This window comes from Chionomys nivalis, chromosome 8 (genome assembly GCF_950005125.1).
Source record: "Chionomys nivalis chromosome 8, mChiNiv1.1, whole genome shotgun sequence".
Lineage (NCBI taxonomy): Eukaryota > Metazoa > Chordata > Mammalia > Rodentia > Cricetidae > Chionomys > Chionomys nivalis.
In genome coordinates this window covers 55,153,509-55,172,194 of record NC_080093.1, presented here as the reverse complement: position 1 = coordinate 55,172,194, position 18,686 = coordinate 55,153,509, and the positions used below count along the sequence as shown (strand labels likewise).

Sequence of the window (18,686 nt, the reverse complement as noted above, 5' to 3'; positions counted from 1 at the left end):
TTGACAAGTGAATTGGGCTCTTGTGTGTGCACATGCATATGCAGTTTACATGTGTATGTGCATAGAGATCAACCTCAGGTGCTATTCAACTTGTGTTTTGAGATATAAACAAGTTGACCTGGGGCACCAAGTAGGCTAGGCTTGGCCAGGGAGCACCAAGATCCTTCTGTTTGCCTCCTACTACTGGGATTACAAGTGCATGCCAGCGTACCTGGCTTCTGGGGATCCAACTCAGGTACGCACACTTGCCCAGCAAACACCATACTGACTGAAGCATCGCCCCAGCCTGCAAACTGATATTTAAAGTTACCTAGTTTACAGTCATAAAACAGCAGATAGTAAAATGGGTAGTTTACATCCTAGGAGTTCATTCCAGGTCCTATGCCCCTCCTCTATACCTGGTCTACCAAGGATAAGCCTCAGATTCTTCCCTCTGCCCACTTTGCAAGCACAACCTACCAGGCCCTTGACTCCTGGCACCTCCAGACTGCCCCCGCCCCCAGTGTCCAACCTCTCCCACAACCAGCCCTAAGAAGGAGGCAGCAGAGGCCTGGGGAAAACATCGTTCTTATGATTTATTACAACACATTGTTTCAAATACAAAAGGAGGGATGGGAAAGTGCGGCCTCATGGGGAAAGGTCCCAAGGGGGAAGCTGGCACCCTGGTCCTTGGGCAAGGGACCAGCTACCTCTCCTATACTGGACTTTCCAGAAAACAACAGGAGGGGCCAGGTGCATTCTGGGTCATTCCAGTGCCAGGCAGTGACCAGGTATGAGGGGTAAGAAAGCAAGAGAGGCTCAGGAGGACCCTATATCCTCCACATGTTGGACAGTGGGTGAAAAGCCACCAGGGAAGGCCTATGCTCCACCTCTCTCCACCCTGTACCAGAGCAGGCAGCTGGGACCTTATGCTCCATCTTGTCTGTTCACTTTAGGGTGACCAGGGCCATGAGTGAGAACAGAGACGGACTGAGGCTAAGGGGCCCCATGTGTCCAGGATAGATGCCATATCTCCACAGAGAGAGGGGAGGGACCAGACCCAGGGGGGATCTTTAGGGTCCAACTGGTGGCCACATACTACTGTCTCCTGGACAGCAGTAGGGTGGGGGCAAGGAGGGGGAAGCCAGTGCATCCTCCACACCCAGGGTCACCTTAGAAATTCAATGACAGACAGGAGGGAAATTTACATAATTAATAATAATAATAATTAACCAATAATAATAATAATAAATACTTAAACCTCTAATCCATAGATTGCAAATACAACAATATCTTATTTTCTGAGGGATCAGGACGGGTGGGGTCAAGAGAACTGCAAGAGGACTTTTGCTTAAGGAGGAGAATGACAGGAACACAGGGTAGTGGTCAAAAGAACAAACAGAAGGAAGGACACAGCAAGGGAGGTGGGGTAGAAAGGTGCCATCCTAGGTCTTTCTCCAGGACTCTGTCCTGCCCCAGCTGCCTATTAACGAGCCCCTGGCTTCTTCCTCGAAGGACAGCCCCACTCATACACTTGAGGAGATCTTAGGGCAAGAGCCCTTATTCTGCCTCAAACCTTTGGGTCCCAAATGGTCCAAGAGGATATTCAGCAAGGGTGGTTGGTACTTTTCTCCTGTCCTTGCTTCTAGATTGGCTCTGAGCCAAAAAAGAAAAAGAGAAAAGAAAAAGAAAAAAAGCCACCTTTGGTGGAGGCTAGAATCTCATCTTGAAGACAGTGGGAAAGTACCCTGGGAAGGGAGCACACAGGGGGACTCTCTCCTGAGAAGCCCCCATGGGGATAGGGTAGTCACCAAGGACTTCCCCAGCATCTCTGTGTCTAGATGGGGTATTTCTCTGCTTGGAGAGAGTTCTCCCAAAGCAGAGGATTCCCACTTCCTGGAAACCCAAGGGCTTGGTAGGTGCTTGACTCCACCTGTAAGGAGGCCTGCTCCAGAGGCCCCTCAACCTGCAGGTGCACCTGAATTCCAAGTCCTACCAGGGGCAGGAAGAACCTAGAAGGAGAGCGTGAATCTACTCCCATTTATACTGGACCCAGAACTCCCTCTGACCAGCAGAGCTAGCCCCTGCCAGCCCTAGCTAGCCTAGCTGCCCCTGCCCGCAGCATTGGGCACTACCCCAGTCCATGCTGGGGAGTCTAACTGGGCTTCCCAATGGGCAAGAGCATCTGCAAAGGAAAGAGAGAATCCTCCTCTGAATGGCCTCCTGGGCCCTTTTGAGGAACTGGATCTCACTCTTGCAGGAGTGTGAGCTCTTTTGTCTACTCCATCCTTGCCTTGGGGGCTACCTCATCTGGCTCTCAGGAACCCCCCCACACCTCTTGTCCAAGTCTCCCTGAAAACTCTGGTCCATTGGGCCCAGTGCCCACCAACACCTGCCAAGGAACATCCCTGGGGTAATGGACAGGCAGAGAGGGTACCCCTATGCCACTAAGACTTGGCAACTTGAGGTGTGTGTGGGGGGCTGCTAGTGGGGCCTTCTGCAGGGACACTAGGGTCTCCCCCTCCCCTTACCTATCTATGGCTTTGCTACAGAGCCCAAGACATGAAAGACAGGAGAGGAGAGACCAGGAGAGGAAGGAAAGGAAGGGCAAGGGGTCTGCGGCTCAGTTTGTGGCAAATAAGGGTTATCTTTCTCCTTTTCCCCCTTTTCTTATGTAAAAAGTGCAGGAAAGCTGGGCAGCTCTTTGCAAGGTCAGTACTATTTCCAGAGGGGAGGGGGGAAAGAGGGGCCCAGGCCTGTCAATCCAGTTTGGGATTGAAGGTGGCCTCATATTGCTTAGAAACCTGTTTCAGTTTAAATATCAGACAGTAAAAACAGAGCTTGAGGACCGCCCCGCACAGTTGCCAGATCACTAGCTTAAATAAATAAAAAATTGAAATATTTACTTCTTGATAAAAATTGCAGTAAAACCATTTACCTTTCTGTGTGTTATATATAATATATATTTATACCTGGCCTAGCTGGAACGGAGGCTCAGGGACTCCTGAAGGGTCACGATACTTCGATGACCTCCACACTACCCGAGAAGCTGGCTTGCTTGCCTAGAGCTGCCAGCTCCTCGCCACGCGCCCGCCCCTCCACTATGCCCTCTTCGAACTCCATCTGGCAGCTGCGCCTCTTGAACTGTGTATCTGAAGCAGGCTCCTCAGGCCAGCCGGTCCGCACGTCCCGGGGTTCAGCCCGCAGCACCTCCCGCCTCCGCAGGTCGCTGCTGCTACCGCTGCTGCCGCCACCCGGTCCAGGTGCACCAGCACTCGCCCTGCCAAAGGCAGAGAACACGGCGCCCGGGCCCTGAGCGCCCTCCGGGCTGAAGCACCAGGGTCCGTCCGGCGACGGTGTGCCGGGGGAGTCCAGTGGCGGCACCCAGCCCCCGGGGCCAGCCGGCTGGCCAGGGCCGGGTAGTCCGGGTGCCGACAGGGCCGAGAGGCCATGCCGCGGAGTCTGCCGGGCCGTGTCTCCAAAGTTCAGGCCCAGGCCATGAGCCGGGGAGCGGGCCGGAGAACTGGCTGGGGGCCGTCGCCGGCGGGGTCGTGGGCGCCCCTCTGGAGCAGAGTCTGGGCTGTCCGGACTGGGCGAGGGCAGGCCCAGTGTCCCCCCAGACGGGCTGTCCAGTTTGCAGAGCTTTGGAGCTTCGCCGGGGTCCGGTGGGCCGGGAAAGTCAGGCCTCCTGCTGGGTGCATAGGCTGACTTGATGTCCAGGGAGAAGGAGCGCTTCAGGCGGTTGGTGTCCTGGAGGCGGTCAGAGGAGAGGTGCAGGCCACGCAGGCCCTGCTGCAGTGCGCTGGTGGCTGGAGCTGTGCTGGGGATCAGAACATCCCCTCCAGCACTTGGGCTGGCCTCCTTGGCTGCAGCGGCTGCCTCGCTCCCAGTGGCAGCGCTCTCTGAGGTAGATGGTGGCAGCCGGGGCAGTGGGATGCCTGCTGCCGGGCCCATGAGGGGCTCAGGGGTCCCCAAGTGAGGTCCATCATTCTGCAAGGCAGCCAGCAGCTTCAGACTCCTCTCGTACTCCAGCAACTGGCCCAAGAAGTTGAAGTTGGGAGAGATGGAGGGGCGCCGATCCTTCACAAACCTGGACAAGCAAGAGAAATTTGTCAGAACAGGCTTGTGCTGATTTTCCCCCTGTGCCTTGAGGTGCCCAAGCTTTGTGTTGGGTTCTGGTTTTCCCTCCCTGCCAGGGCAGTAGTGGGTGGAGAGAGGAAGGGAGGGCAATACTGTTAGCCATTGGTAGAGGAGTTCCAGGTCCCTAGGACGTGGGAGGGGAAGAGTACCTGTATGCGTCGTCAGAGGACATGCCCATGGTTTTCATGATGTAGGCGATGGCGATGGTGGCAGAGCGAGAGATGCCAGCCAGACAGTGAACAATGACTTGGCAGCTGGACAGCTTGGCTTTATCTGGGGGCAGGTGGATGGTGGAGGACCAGGTGAGGACTGAGATTGCACTATTCCTCCCTGCCCAAGGTTGGCCCCTACCCTCCCTATGGCAGACGTTGTGGGTGACTTCCTGGAGCCCGGTGTCCCCAGAGGTAATCCTCCCTTCTGCCCACTCTTCCCTCTAGCCAGCCTCCCCGTCCCACAGAGACAGACACACCCTCCCCTCCCCTCACCAATGAACTCAATGGACTTGTCCAGCCAGGGCAGCAGCTTTTCACAGTAGTTGTCGTTGATGGGGATGCGCATGAAACGGCTCTCACAGATGAAGTCCGGCTTAGGGCAGGAGTTGCTGGCATTGAGGACATAGCTTATTCCATTTTGGGTCATCAGATCCTGGAGGGATAGGAAGATGGGTCAGAATGGGGTAGCAGAGAAAAGCAAAGCCCCTAGAGGAGGAGCTGAGAGTCTCAGTCTCTCTCCCCTCCCTCCCTCCCTCCCTCCCTCCCTCCCTCCCTCCCTCCCTCCCTCCCTCCCTCCTGCCCGCCCGCCCTTCATTCCCCCTCCCCCCTCTGCAGAATAGAAGGACTCTAAAGTCTTGTGATGCTCCTGAACCTTAGATTTTGTTCAGGATCATGCTATATGGGAAAGACTGGCCCCAGGAACCCCTTCTCATCTCAACCATTGATTGAGCCCACTGATCGGTATAGGAAGGATGGCTTCTGCAAGCCACACCTACATACTGCATTGGGCTCCCAGGAATTTTATGGTTGCCTGGGCGGTGCCTTCATCCTTTCCCCTCCTCGCCATTTTTAAAACATGGGATTCTTTCAGAGCTGGCCAGTGGCCCAGTGACAGAAGCAGTTTGGCATGTAGGCTTCCAGCGCTCCACCACAGAGGAGTCCGGGAGCCTGCTTTTCCACCTAGCCTCACTGGGTTCCTCCCTGGGCCATGCTGTGGTTCAGTGGGTTGTGGCTCTGGGTCCTCCTGTGGGTCCCACCCCATACTCATCTATCACCTGCTCTTCCCTTCAGACTACCTTAGGACCTAATTCCAGATCCCCCCTCTTTACACCATCAGTGGTGTCCCCCCACCCCCGTGCACTCACCTTGTTCAAGACATCTTTCTGAGAGCCCAGGTAGAGGTGAGGCAGGATACGGGTCAGGCCCACACTGGGCACAGGCAGGCAGGGCTGAGAGAGGCTCATGGATGGTAGGGTGGCAGGTTTTCCCTCACAGAGGCCTGGGAAGCAGGAGGAAAAGGTGGCGAAGCCCCCTGTGGGAGGAGACACAGAAGCTTTTAAGGAGGCTGGCCAGCCAGGGCAGGAGAGTTCCTCAGGGCTTAGCCACACCCTGTGGACCCCAAGCCCAGCCCGCTTCTGGCCTAGCACCTGGACTCTTGCTGGCAGGCTACTTGTCCTTCTCTGCAGCACTGGGGGCTGTGCTGCTGCCCATTTAGAGCAGGCACCTACGCCCACATTCCTCCTCAGGCTAATTAGGGACTGGCTCAGGGGCATGGCTTTGATGCCCATAAATGTGGGGTCAAGGTGGCCTGTCAGTACAGCACACGGAAGCCAGGCAAGGGACAGCTCAGACCTTATCAGGGGTCTCTTATTCCCCAGGTATGGCAAGGCAAGTTCTTTCCCAACCCTTGTACATCACTGGCCTGGGGCCAGGCTGGCACTTAGCCTCTCTCCATGCTGATGCAATCCTTCCCTGACTCCAGTTGGCTGGAAGCCACAGGCCTGGACTCTAGTGCCAGGCCTGGGAGGAAAGGGCTTCTGAGGTGGGGCCTCTTTGGGCATGACATCACCCACTGGAATTGTCATAGCCCACAGGGCATTTGTGGTTCAGCCATGGCTCCAGTCTACCCAGCAGGAGATGACAGAGAAACAGGGAAGCCTGCACCCAGGGGACAAACAGCTTGCTCCCTGTTGCCACCGTTTAGATACACCCAAGATCCAGACTCTGGGCTAGGCAAGGAAACCCCCCACCATTTTGAGATAGCCAAGCTGGCTCCTCTGGTACATCTGACTGAGTGACCTCAGGCAAGGCATGCCTCTGGCCTCAGTTTCCCTATTTTGCCTGCCACACAGCATTGTTGACAGACTCAGAAAAACACAATTATAAAGAGTTGAAAATAGACCCAGCCACATCTGGGTTCATCTAGAAACCAGCTCTTAACATGGTGAGGTGAGCTCAGCAGAATGGGACTTCCTATACTCCATGATGCCAAGTTCTGACAAGCAAGTGAGCTCAGTTTCTGGTCTCAATCATACCATCTAAGCACAGGACACCTGGGCTAAGACCCAATGTGTCCCATGGGAGGAAGTGAGGATAGGGTTCTGGGCGCGCATGTGTACACGTACACACACACACACACACACCCTGCTTTTTCCAGTCTTGAAAGAGGCAGGTGCTAGGACCTGGATAATCTCTAAGAACAGGGAAGCTTCTACCTTTGCCTTCACACTGGCGCAGCTCATAGACAGTATGCACAACCCCTCAACCAGTACATCTGATGTGTTGCTCCCTACATCCTCAATGAAATCTTATCTTTGGTGGCCTTAGAGGAGAAGGTGGTGCTAGCAGCAATGCTGCAGCTTACATTCCAAGGGGAGGCTGAGCTGGGCACCGTGACCACTCACGGTCGGCCCTAGAGAAATGGTGCCTCTGCACAGCCTCTTCCACAGATTACAGCCCCTTTTGTCTTCTTGTTACTCGGCCAGAAGTCTGGGTCTTAGTCTTTCCTCCACAGCCTGTCCAGAGAAGGAATTCTACCAGAGACCCCTGTCCACCCTACCCACAGGAGGGAGGTTCAAATATTTCTGCCAAGTATAGTCACCCCAGACTTCTCAGAACCTTAGAAAGTTCCCAGGCTGGGCTGAGGCCCTTGCGCACCCTTCCAGATTTATTTTATGGACTCCATCCCCCCAACAAGGCCTGAGGCTTTAGGTATTTGGGGGCTATCCCAGGTTATGTGAGTGGCTGGAAATGGGGGTTGAATGAGTGTGTCAACTATTCTTAAGTCTCTTGGAGGCCTAGAAAATGCTCTGACCATCCCTGAAGCTCATTCTCCTATAGAACATTCCCATGCACAGCCCCTATCCCCTAAACTTGGGAGGCCAGAGACAGTGCCATTATTATACCTGATGTCTACAGGGAGACACCTATAAAAACATGCATTTCTTTGTACAATGGACTTGGCACGGTCCAGCCTACAGATGGCCAGGTTTGCTCTGCTCTTAGTACAGCATCTCTGGGTCTGGGGCATGTCAGCATCTCCAGGCTCCAGAGCCTGTTTGTTTCATAGCTGTGACATCACTGGCTCACATTCCACAATGATAGTACAATGACAGGTCACACCAGCTTCTAGCTAAGGGTCTGCCTGCTGTTTAAAAAGCTAAAGCCCCTTCCTCCCTCCCCCTTTCTCTAATAATGCAAAGTGTGATGGTTAATTGCTAACTCGACAGAATATAGAATCACTCAGGAGAGGCTTCTTTGGCAAGCTTGTAGGGAGTTATCTTGATTATGTTCATTAATGTGGGAAGAACCATCTTAGTTATGAACATAGCCATTCCCTGGGCAGAGGATCCAGGACGGTACAAAGCACAAAAAGTGAGTTGAGCAGCAGCCTACCCACATCTGCGGTTCTGTTTCCGATTGTGGACGTGATGTGATCAGCTACTTCAGGCTCCTGCAGTCTTAATTTCCCCACCATGATGGCTATACCCATACCGGGGAGCCAGATAAAATCTTCTTCCCTGAAGTTACATTTGATTAGATGCCTAACACAGCAGCAGCAAAGAACTAAAGCACACTGAGATCTAGGTTAAAACTCTTCCCTAATAAACTCTAACTTTACTTGTGGAAAAAAGGGACTAAGTTCATTACCCTCTGTGGTGGTGTGAATAAAAATGGCTTACAGGGCCCACAGGGAGTGGCACTATTAGGAGGTGTGGCCTTGTTGTTGGAGGAAGTGTGTCACTGAGGGCAGGCTTTGAGGTTTCAGATGCTCAAGGCACGCCCAATGTCTCTCTCTTCCTGCTGCCTGCAGATCCAGATGTAGAACCTCTCTAGCACCAGGTCTGCCTGTGTACTACTCTGCTTCCTGCCGCATTTCCTGCCATGATGATAATGGACTAAATCTCTGAACTCTAAGCCAGCCCCAGTAAAATATTTTCCTTTATAAGAGTTGCTGTGGGGGCTGGAGAGATGGCTCAGAGGTTAAGAGCATTGCCTGCTCTTCCAAAGGTCCTGAGTTCAATTCCCAGCAACCACATGGTGGTTCACAATCATCTGTAATGGGGTTTGGTGCCCTCTTCTGGCCTGCAGGCACACACACAGACAGAATATTGTATACATAATAAATAAATATTTTTTTAAAAAAAGAGTTGCTTTGGTCATGGTGTGTCTTCACTGCAATAGAAACTCTAACTAGCCAGGTGACCTTTAATCCCAGCACTTGGGAGGCAGAGTTAGGTGGATCTCTGTGAGTTCCAGGCCAGCCTGGTCTACAGAATGAGTTCCAGGACAGCCAGGGATACACGGAGAAACCCTGTGTCAAAAAAAAAAAACAAAAAAAAAAAACCACAAAAACCAAAAACAAACAAACAAAAATACAAAACAAAACAAAACAAAAAAGAAGCCCTAAGGCACATCCCCCTAGAAAATACCACGGTGGGGGCACCACTTGGGTTCTCAGTACCCTCTCCCGATTGCCTTCACTGGCCATCTTCCCGAGCTTCCTGTGAGCACCAGCCAGAGGATGATGTTTAAAGGCCTGGTCTCTGTTGTATTTGGCCAGGGGGTCAAAGAGCTATGTGTGTGCTGTGAAATCGCCCCCAGTCCCTGCTCGGAAGTCTGCTTCTGATTCCATACTAGCTCAGCAGGGCCGGGCAGATGAGTTGTCACTTTGAGTCTGTCTCACACTGCCTTGACCAGGAAACCCCCCCAGCAAACTGTCTGGGCTCAAACTGGGCAAGACAGACATCCAGAACTGCAGAGGGTGCAGAGGGGGCTGGATAGAGCACAACCAGGTCCAGATGAATCCTTTGGGAGGATCCCAGCTCAGGACTTCTCCAGCCTCCAAAATTGTCCTTGCCCCTTGCCCTTGGCCCAAGAGACAGAACCTGCTAGATTTTGAGCTGTCCTGCTCTGGAGCCCTTCACATTTTCAGAAGAACCTCAAGCTTCCGTTCATGACTAGGGTGGTGAGTTAGATACAGGAGGTATTCCCGTACGCCTAGTGAGCTTATAAAAAGATCCAAACTCCTCTTCCTCCCAAACTAAGCCCAGAAGGCTAGAACTATGGTACAGCTATGTGGCTCCTGGTTCCAAGAATTCTCAAATGCACAATAAATTATGACTCCTACTCAGACAGGCTCAGCATCTGCACCGATACCAGAAGTGAGGTGCGTGTGTATATGTACGTGGCTGATACCTGAGGCTCACGGTACGTAGACACACAGCTATCCTTTGACCATACTGGCCCAGAGCATGATGCCACATAACTCAGATCCAAACAGTCATTCACCCTACCCATGATACTGAGCCTCCAAACCACTCGAAGCCCCTCAGGTTGGATTCATCTACCTAGTAGTCTGGCTAAAGCTGTCCAGGCCCTCGCCTCCCTCTCCGGTTGGGCTAGATGTCATGGTGCTCATGGGATTCCAGGGCCATTGAACTGGTCTGGCTACCTGCCCACTTATTCCACTCCATATGCAGCAGGTGGGTGTGGAGGACACTCCATCAGCTCTGTGCTATGCAGAGGCTACCAGCATGGGCAGAGGGCATCAGCAAAGGGCCTAGATTCCAGTCGGCCAGAGTAGGAATCCTGGAACAAGCCCACTCCAGCAGCTATTGAGGAATCTAGGCTGCCTCTCGGGGAGGGAGAATCTACAAAAGCCCTTTCAGCCGCGGCCTGAGGCTGAGTGTGTCTAAGCACATGGTTGAGAGTGGGAGTATGAGACATGAGTCAGCGGGTGTGTGTGACTCTGAGTAGGGACTGGAGGCCAGCTGGCCAGACTGCTTTTGGAGCACAGGTAGTCCAGAGAGACACTGCTGGTCCCTTAAGCAGCAGCCACGAAGGAGTAGTGAGATAACCTGTGGCCAGCTGGTACCTTGTCTGAGTAAGGTCCCTGCTGTGTGACCAGTTCTGGGATAGACTGAAGTTTTCAGGAGGTAAAGCCTTCACTTCCTCTCCTTGAGACAGGAACAGGGTGTAGCCGGGATCCCTGGCTCCCTCTCTACCAAAAGTATGGTTTTGGGGAGCTCCTGCTTGTCTACCTCTTCTGCTACTGCAGGCAGACGTGGATTTTGGGAAATCCAGAGGCCTTAGGACCCCCTACTGTCCCAGTAATTCTGCTTCTCCGCTGACACTTCTACTCCTGGTGAAGTGCACGGGGAGGGGTGTTTGGAAGAGAAGGTACATCCCACAGCCCTGGCCCATTCCCGAAGTTCACCTGTGAGGATGGCCACGCTGTCAAAGCAGCCGTCCAGCTTGCTGAGCAGGATGGACAGGAAGCTGTCTGCTGCCAGCACACTGGCATCTCGTGTACTCTGGTCATACACTACCACATCCTGTGGTTCTGTGGCATCCACCTAGGGGACCATAAGGGCAGAAGTTAGGCCATTTGAAAGATGAAGGTGCCAGAGGACAGGAGGTAGGGGCTGCTGCTATTCTCCTTCTCACTCCCTTGGCTAGGCAGAAAAAAAACAACAAAAAACAAACAAACAAACAAACAAAAACCCCATGGCTCCACCATCAGGCTTTGCACCAGACAGGACTAGGGATTGGGGGTGGCTCCAGTTCTAGGCAGCCATGCCCCTCATGGGTAAAAGTACCAGAACTAGAAATGTTACAGAACACAGGTAGGTATAACGGAGAGCACATACACAGAGCCTAGGCTGGCTCCTAGGCTTCCTAGAAGACCAGTATCTCTCTTTTCTTTTTTGCTGACCCCCAGTCCCTGATGGAGAAACTGAGGCTGTAACAGGACTCCCCTCCCAAATATCACCAGGTCAGGAGGCAGAAACTGGGAGCTGGGGTTCTTCCTCTTTTTCTCCCCACTGTGGTGGCCTTAGGGCCAGATGTTGAGGGGCTTTTGCTCAGACAGGCTGATATCCCTGCCTCCCAAGCACACTCAGCCTTTAAGCCAGCTGAGCTGTCAACCCCAGGCCGGATGATGTCATCAGCAACCAATAGGATTACACTCTGGCTGAAGTCCTCGCTGGGGGTGATTAATCACTGGATTCCCTTCATTGGCACCACAGGGAGCCAGCTCTGGCCTTGGAATGGGGGACTCCCGACAAGCGGCACCCCACCTGGGTTCTCTCACTTTCATAGCTTGGAGGCGGGCAGTTTGGAGAGTGGAAACCCTCCCAATGCCTCGGTTCCATTGGCAGGCCCTCTAACCCAAAGGAGGTGGGAGCAGTTGGTAGCTGGTGCTATCCCAGGCCACACTCCTGGATAGGTTAGTCCCGCTCCAGCTGTTGCACTGGATAGACCTGGGGAGAAATTGGTCCCTTTCTCCGTGGAAGGAAGGTCCTTCTTGGGGGTCGCAGAGAGCATTCTGGGTCACTGAAGACTCTGAGAGGTGGCAGGAGAAATGAATGGGGAAGCTAGTGAAATGGTCTGCCTAGTATAATCCCCTTAGTTACCCCTCCTGGCCTCACCACAGTCAGAGTGGCCAGACCCAGCTGTCCCTGTCCTCAGAAAGCACCTACCCTGGTCTACCCTCTGTGCAATCCCACTTCCCGTATCCATTCAGCAATTCCTCCCTCTGACCCTGCCTTGAAGATGGGTAGACAAAGGGGCTCCTCCCCCGCTTCTAGAGGAAGGTCTCACTAGAGGGGACTACCCTACAGCACTCTCAGCTGTGACCCCCAAGAAACCCAGTTTGGAATTAGGGGACAGAGAAGGGGTTGTGCTTCATCAGAGGACTCTTGGGTACCAGGCCGAGGAGCTCCAGTTTCTTTCAGAGGTGACAGGTGCGTGCTTGTTCAGGAATGGTCAGCCCCAGGGATTATGGATGCAATGGTGGGACACAGGTACCTGGCTGCGGGTCGAGGGCTGGATGAGCTCAGCAATGGTCACTTTTCCCTGCTGAAGGCGCCGCTTCACTAGCTTGGAACAGCAGATATTCACAGAGCTCAGCACATGGCAGCTGTTGTATTCCACGAAGGACCGACTGTCGATGACCAGAGGGCCCCCAGGCCCGCCACGCAGCAGGCTGGCCAGTTTCTTGGCATCCATCACCTTCCTCGGGAGCCGATCCCCAGCCATGGTGGGGTGGTAGGCAGTGGGGAGGGTGACCCCTGAAGCGAGGAGGGCGTGGCCTTGCAGCGTTCTGGGTACCCTAGTACATGGCGCCGGACCTGAGGGAAAGGTGATTGGTCAGCAGATGGCAGGATCTGAGTAGCTACAGCTGACCCCCAAGCAGCTTCTCTGTTTGGCAGCTGGCATGTTCTTTGGGCCCTTCCTTCTGGATGGATGAATGAACACCTTACCCAGTAGGGTGAGTGCATAGAAGAGACCCTGACTACCCCCTACTTCTGGTGTAAGCTGAGGACAAATAAGGATCCCAAAGGAGGATTCTTATTGTGGTCACTGGTGTACAGCTATACTTGTGCCTTCTAGAACCTCTGTCCTATCGGTCTCTGCATTTTCTTCTTCTCAGGACCCTAGGGTACAAAGCTTGTCTCTCTGCTCTTTTTCCAGCTGGGCATTCTCCAATCTTGCCCACTTTCTTGACACAATGCTGCATGGCCAATTCCTAGACTCCATCTCCAGGAAAGGCTCTTTAAGCTCATCATCTGGACGCTGGTATATAGGAGGGCAGGACCAACCCCCACACCCCATTCACGGGCTCCTGGAGGCTGAAGGCCAGGTGCTTGGGAGCTTCTGTTTCACTGCTGCTGTTGTGTGCTAAGGTTGGTGCATTCCAGTCATTGCACAAAGGGATGGGGGCTGTCAGCTCTAAGATGAAGGTTGGGTATACAGGATGCTTGGAACTGCTGGGCCTCCTGTATGACCCTAGAGGTTCTTGGGCTGGGGAATGTGTGAAGGAACTGGAGAGATAGGTGGCATCAAGGGACCTCGAAGCCCTGTCAAGCAGACTTGATGACCCCCATCTGTCAGGTGCTGTCTCCCCTGCAGCCCCCACCACACATGCGGTGTCAGGACGATGAGTTTGCCTTAAAATGGGGAAAAATTGGGGCTTGAGGCAGTGGGAGGTGAAAGCCTCACAAATGCAGTGGGGTAGGAAAGAACCTAGCTCTTTAGACACTCCCTTGAGCCCTCGCCTGGCATGGCCCATTCCCAATCCTCCCCTGCAGCCAGGGATTCTGGGGTGAAGTGTCCTCTGGCTTTCCTGGGGCCCTGTGGAAAGCCTAGATAGAGCTGCCATGCTGGTGCAAGGGCACAACTTCCAGGACTTGGGCAGTACACAGTCAGTAGGGGCTTTGGGGGTACTAATTCCTGATATCTGTGTGTGTCCCAGCCCTTTCTGCAAGCCTTCATTGGGGAGCCAGGCCTGGACCAGTCATACAGAGGAAGCTCCACAGAAAATAAACTACTTGTGTAAACGGTCCTCTGTCTGATGAAAGAAGTCTGATTTAAAGCTTATTTTAGCTGTTTGGGGACATTTCCTTGAGCTCTAACCAGAATCTTGCATAAGGGAACAACAGGCTAATGGTTAGGACCTGGGTCAGAGGAAGGAGCAAGCCTTCCCACTAGCAGGGCTGGACAATAAGTCTGAAAACCCAGGTCTTTGAGAGGACCATAGTGCAAGATGCTGGGGCACAGAGGGCCTTTGCTATTCCCTCGGCTCTGCCCCACAGTAGTTCCCGCGTCCTCCTAGGTGAGTGGGACGGGTTAATTCATCAAGAGAAGCAGAGAGCGACTAGTCCAGGGAGCTAGAAGATGCAGCCCTACCCTCTGCAACAGCCCTTGAACTACCCTGAGGGAAGCTGTGCTGGGGGTGCACCCTCTGAAGACCCTCATCACAGCACCTCTAAGGAGCTGCGGCTGAGGATGGCAGGGAAGGGAAGCCTGAGAGCCTGAGAGGGAAGGGCAGGGGAGATCTGGTTGGTGGCAGGTGGGATGGGGGCAGCTTTGTTTAGGCCTATTACCTGTCCCTTCCTCTGCCTCCCAGGGAATCCTGAGAACCGGAGCTGAGCCCCATTAACCATTACAGTATTGTTATTTGCAGCGGAGGGGGACTCATTAGCAAGTTAGCACCTCCGATGTTACCATGGCAACAGCAGAGGTGCCTGGCAACAGCTGCTCCTACTGCAGCAGCCACTAAGCAGGCTGCTCCGCAGATCAGGCAGGTCTCCCTCTTCTATGCTCCCACTCCTCCATGGCAGGTGCCCAGTAGTCCCGACCTAACACTTAAGGACAGCAACAAAGCCCCTTATTCCATCCCTGTCCTACTTGTCTCTAATTCCCAGGACCCAGCCCCACACTGCAGCTTTCTAGCTCCCCGTTCCTCTGAGACCATCAGTATACTGCATTGCAAGATTTGGATGAACCCCCTCACACAGGTGCTGGTCTTCAGTAGCACATTCTCACAGCATCTCTTTGTACCCTCACCCTTGGCTTCCTCAGTGTTGGGCATCAGGCCTAGAATTTACTGGGGCTAGAAACAGAGATGCAGGGATCAATTCTGAGAAGGTCAGCAGGGCACAGATAGACCAGGCAAAATCTGAGCAAAGCATATGCTCTCAAGTACTCCCTGCCCAGTCCTTCCCAGGGAGAACAGCTATCGGGCTGCTCTTCCAGAGCCTTGAATGGGGTTGGGGGTGGTCAAGGACCCTCTAAGCAGAGGTTGTAGACCTTCATCAAAGGATTTTGAGCCAGGAGGCAAGCATTCCTAAGTCCAAAGTCAGGAGGAGGAAACCTCTCCCAGGCATGCTTAACCAATGACCACGCCCCTCAGGGAAGTCTCAGCCCCCATTGCTGCAGGCCAGGTCCACAGCCCAGCCCTTGTGGCACTGTTCCCTGGGCACAGTAACACATCCCTTTGCACACTGGCAGATGCATGCCATAGTGGCAATCCATCTTGTCCCTGAGTGCAATTATACATGTGTCAATGTGTCCATCTGCACATACATACGGCATTACAGTCTCCTGGAGAGCAATACTGAAGTATACAGTTGCACATGCATCCTTGTCTTCTGTATACCAAAGCTCCTGGTGCCCATATACCAAGTGCCAGTCATTCACACTGGGGTTTCCACACAGCATGTTCCAGTTCCTGAGTCCTTATGTGACCAACCAAAACCCAAGTCCCCTGGGTGGCATCCTCACCAAGCTACTTCTTTCTCAGTGCCTAGTAACAAGGAATTCCCTCCTTCTAGAGATGGTTTCCAGGACCATCAGCCTTTGTAAGACTGGGTTTCTCCCACAGTGGTCTAGCCTGAGCATCCTTGCCCACAGTCAGGCAGCTCTCAGGAAAGAGTCAGCAATTAGGGGCCCAAGATACTAAGATGCCAGCTCACTGTCACACAGGCACTTCTGGAGCCTGGCAGAGACCATCTCCGGTGAGAGGGAGGGTGTCAAATGCTCCTGCATGGCAACTGAGCCCATGGCTCCTCTAGCCAGGCTCCCCTGCACCAGGGGGCAGAAACATTGTCTCAAGCAAATGGCCAGGCCAAGAAGAGACAGCCTGAGAGAGCTGTGGTCCTGAGAGCTCCAGTCAGTTTGGCTCACAATGGTTGTTAGGACCACAACATAACTATTTCTTCTGCTGTGGGCTCAACTTCTGTCCCTGTTTTCTCTATGAGCTGCATATCTGAGTCACTCCAGATCCACAGATGTACCCCACCGAAACACCTGTCCATTTGAAACTTCTGGGCTGGGACATCAGCATCAGCCCAAGAAGAGAGAGGCTGCCAGGAGCCCTAGACACACTGCCTTGAAGCATCTTCCTGCATCTATATTCAGTCCCTGCAGGCAGCCTCAAGTCTCCCCAAGGGCACAGGGCAAGAGGGAAAGAGAACCTGCCCAGCAACTCTTCTGAGGTCCCTAAGCTGACTGCAGCAGTCAGACATAAAGATGAACCTACAGCTCTTGGTCACATGATCTGTTCATCTGTAGCAGGTGCTTGTTAACCAAGGAGTGGATGCACAGGGACTCTGACCTCCTTGAGCAGAGCCTGGCATCCTAGGCTACACTCACCTACCCAGCTACCCTGGGGGACAAGCAAGTGTGAGGATGGGTCTACAGGTCACAGAATTTCCATTCTGAATCCACTCCCACAGTGAAAGAAACTATGCCCCTGGTCTGAAGCACCCCCACTCCCACCCCAAGCTGCACAACAGAGCATTGCAGATGCCATACTGATTCCCCACCCCCATCACTGCATCACCAGAGCTCCCATCTCTCTGCTGCAGAACGCAGCACACCCTGTCAACAAGGAGTCAAAGGCAAATTTACCCCAGAGGTTGGATATAGTGGAATCTGGGCCTGTCTTTACCCTTCCACCTGCAAGGATTGGCCCACAGGTACCCGTGGCGGCTGACTGGCCGCTCCCTCCCAAGGTGGGCAGATAGGACAGGTCAACAGGCTGCAGGAGGCGGCTGTACGGCCCCTCCCCCAGCATCGCGCCTGCTGTCTCTGCGTCGGGTAAGGATGTTCTTTATACGCAGAGGCCAATGGAGCATCCCGAAGTGGGGGTGGCCTGACAGCTATCAGAGAGCCGGAGAGGGGGGTCCTAGGGTCTCCCCTCCAGACTCGGAGCCTACCACAGGCCGGAGCCGACCTTCTGGCGTCGGAGGTTTCGCATCTCGCCGACTGCTGCCGCGGACGACCTTCTCCTATTCTGGCCGCCAGCGGGGGCGCCTTGCAGAGGCTCTCAGCGATCTGTGCTGGATCTCAGCCCTCCCCCACGAATCCCTAGGTCTCTAATGTACGTCTCTCCAAATAAGAAGGAATGCGCGGAGAAAGACAGCTCAGGACGGACGCGGATTCGCAGCGCGCGCCGTGCGCAGGGCAGAGTCATCTATCCATTCTTCGATGCTCCAAAGAGCCTACTGCAGGGCGCTCACCCGCTGAACCTCCCGCACTCCCCTGGCCCGTACCCAGCTCCGAACCGAACCGGTGCCCGCGCCGGGCTCACCTGGCTCTCGCTTGCCGTGGGGGTGCCCCCGACGTCGGTGCCGCGCTCAGGGCACCCGTTCTGTCACGTCACCCATGGGCCCGTCGGGGGCCCGCACAGCCGGGGCAAGGGCCGGAGAGGCGCGCGGGGCGCGTCGCCGCCGCCGCCGTCGTCGTCGCCGCCACCGCGGGGAGCGCTCGCTCGGGACGGAGCGCGCGCACTGCGGTCGGGCACGCGCGCTCACGGCGCGCATCCCAGCCCGCGGCTCGGCGGGCGCGGCTGGCGGCTCCGGCCGGGCTCAGCGTCCGGCGTCCCGCGTCCGGCGTCCGGGTGGGGCGGGGGTCCGCGGAGCCGGCTGGGCCACCGCGGGAGCCGCGAGTGACAGGCCCGGGGCGGAGGGCGGGGCTGCCGGCGGGGATGAGGTCATGCCGAGCGAAAAAGCCCCTGACGTCACCTGCAGCCAATCAGAGTGGGCCGCTCGGGGGCAGGTGACGTCAGCGGAGCGGGCGCTGGGTGCGGAGCCCTGGCGGCAGCCGTGGGTCTTTCTGCCACCGCCCTCGGTCCCCTGCACCCCGCGCTCCTCGGGCACCGGTTCTTAAAGGGGCCACGCATGCCGCGGCTACCACCTCCAGGAAGCCTTCCCAGCCCAGAGCTTCTGGTGGCTCCAAGAACCCTCAGCCTTGCGCCACTCTGATCTGTGCCTACTGTCCCTGTGTGCGAGGGTCTTCCCCTCCCGGACCGCCTAGACTGGAGCTGTCGTTGGTTTCTTTCCTTCCCCTAGCCTTTGTTCACGCGGGGACGCTCTCCAAGAATGCGCCTCCCTAGCCCCGGTGCGGCCCGGGCACGCGCTCAGGGAGAGCCGCGCCCGCAAAGCGCCCTACCTGCGGCGTCCGCGTTTGTCCTCTCCACGACCCCTGGAGGTGGGAGCCCAGCTCTCCACCTTGCAGGAAAAGCTCCGTGGCGATGTGGTCTGCCTCAGGTCACTCATCCCGAGAACACGGGGGTGGGGGTAGGAGGCGGTGCTCCAGACCCACCGATGCTCCCCTGGCGGCGCTGCCCCCTACCTATGACATTCTATCTTTGACGCTTCCAGTGAAAAGCCAGCTGGAAACAGTCCTCTCCTCCCACCCCGACATCTCGAGACCCTGCCCACTGGGGACTGTCGACCTCATCCCACTGTGCGAGCACAATCACGTGAGCACTCAGAACAAAACATG

The 18,686-nt window shown here is 54.9% G+C and overlaps 1 protein-coding gene across 2 annotated transcripts; it reads right to left on the bottom strand.

Annotated features, from left to right (window-relative positions):
- Window positions 1–555: 555 nt before the first annotated feature.
- Window positions 556–17,853, bottom strand: Dusp8 (dual specificity phosphatase 8). Of its 2 annotated transcripts, none has more exons than XM_057778604.1 (7): window positions 17,491–17,853; window positions 12,423–12,745; window positions 10,831–10,969; window positions 5,477–5,643; window positions 4,605–4,764; window positions 4,269–4,392; window positions 556–4,069 (listed from the first exon to the last, which is right to left on the bottom strand). In XM_057778604.1, the coding sequence occupies exons 2-7, from the start codon at window positions 12,651–12,653 to the stop codon at window positions 2,992–2,994; spliced, it is 1,899 nt and encodes a 632-aa protein (XP_057634587.1). In that variant the 5' UTR covers window positions 12,654–12,745; window positions 17,491–17,853; the 3' UTR covers window positions 556–2,991. The 2 variants fall into 2 exon arrangements, with proteins under 2 accessions (XP_057634587.1, XP_057634588.1); XM_057778605.1 differs by lacking the exon at window positions 17,491–17,853 and adding an exon at window positions 17,117–17,426.
- Between the last annotated feature and the right edge of the window lie 833 nt (window positions 17,854–18,686).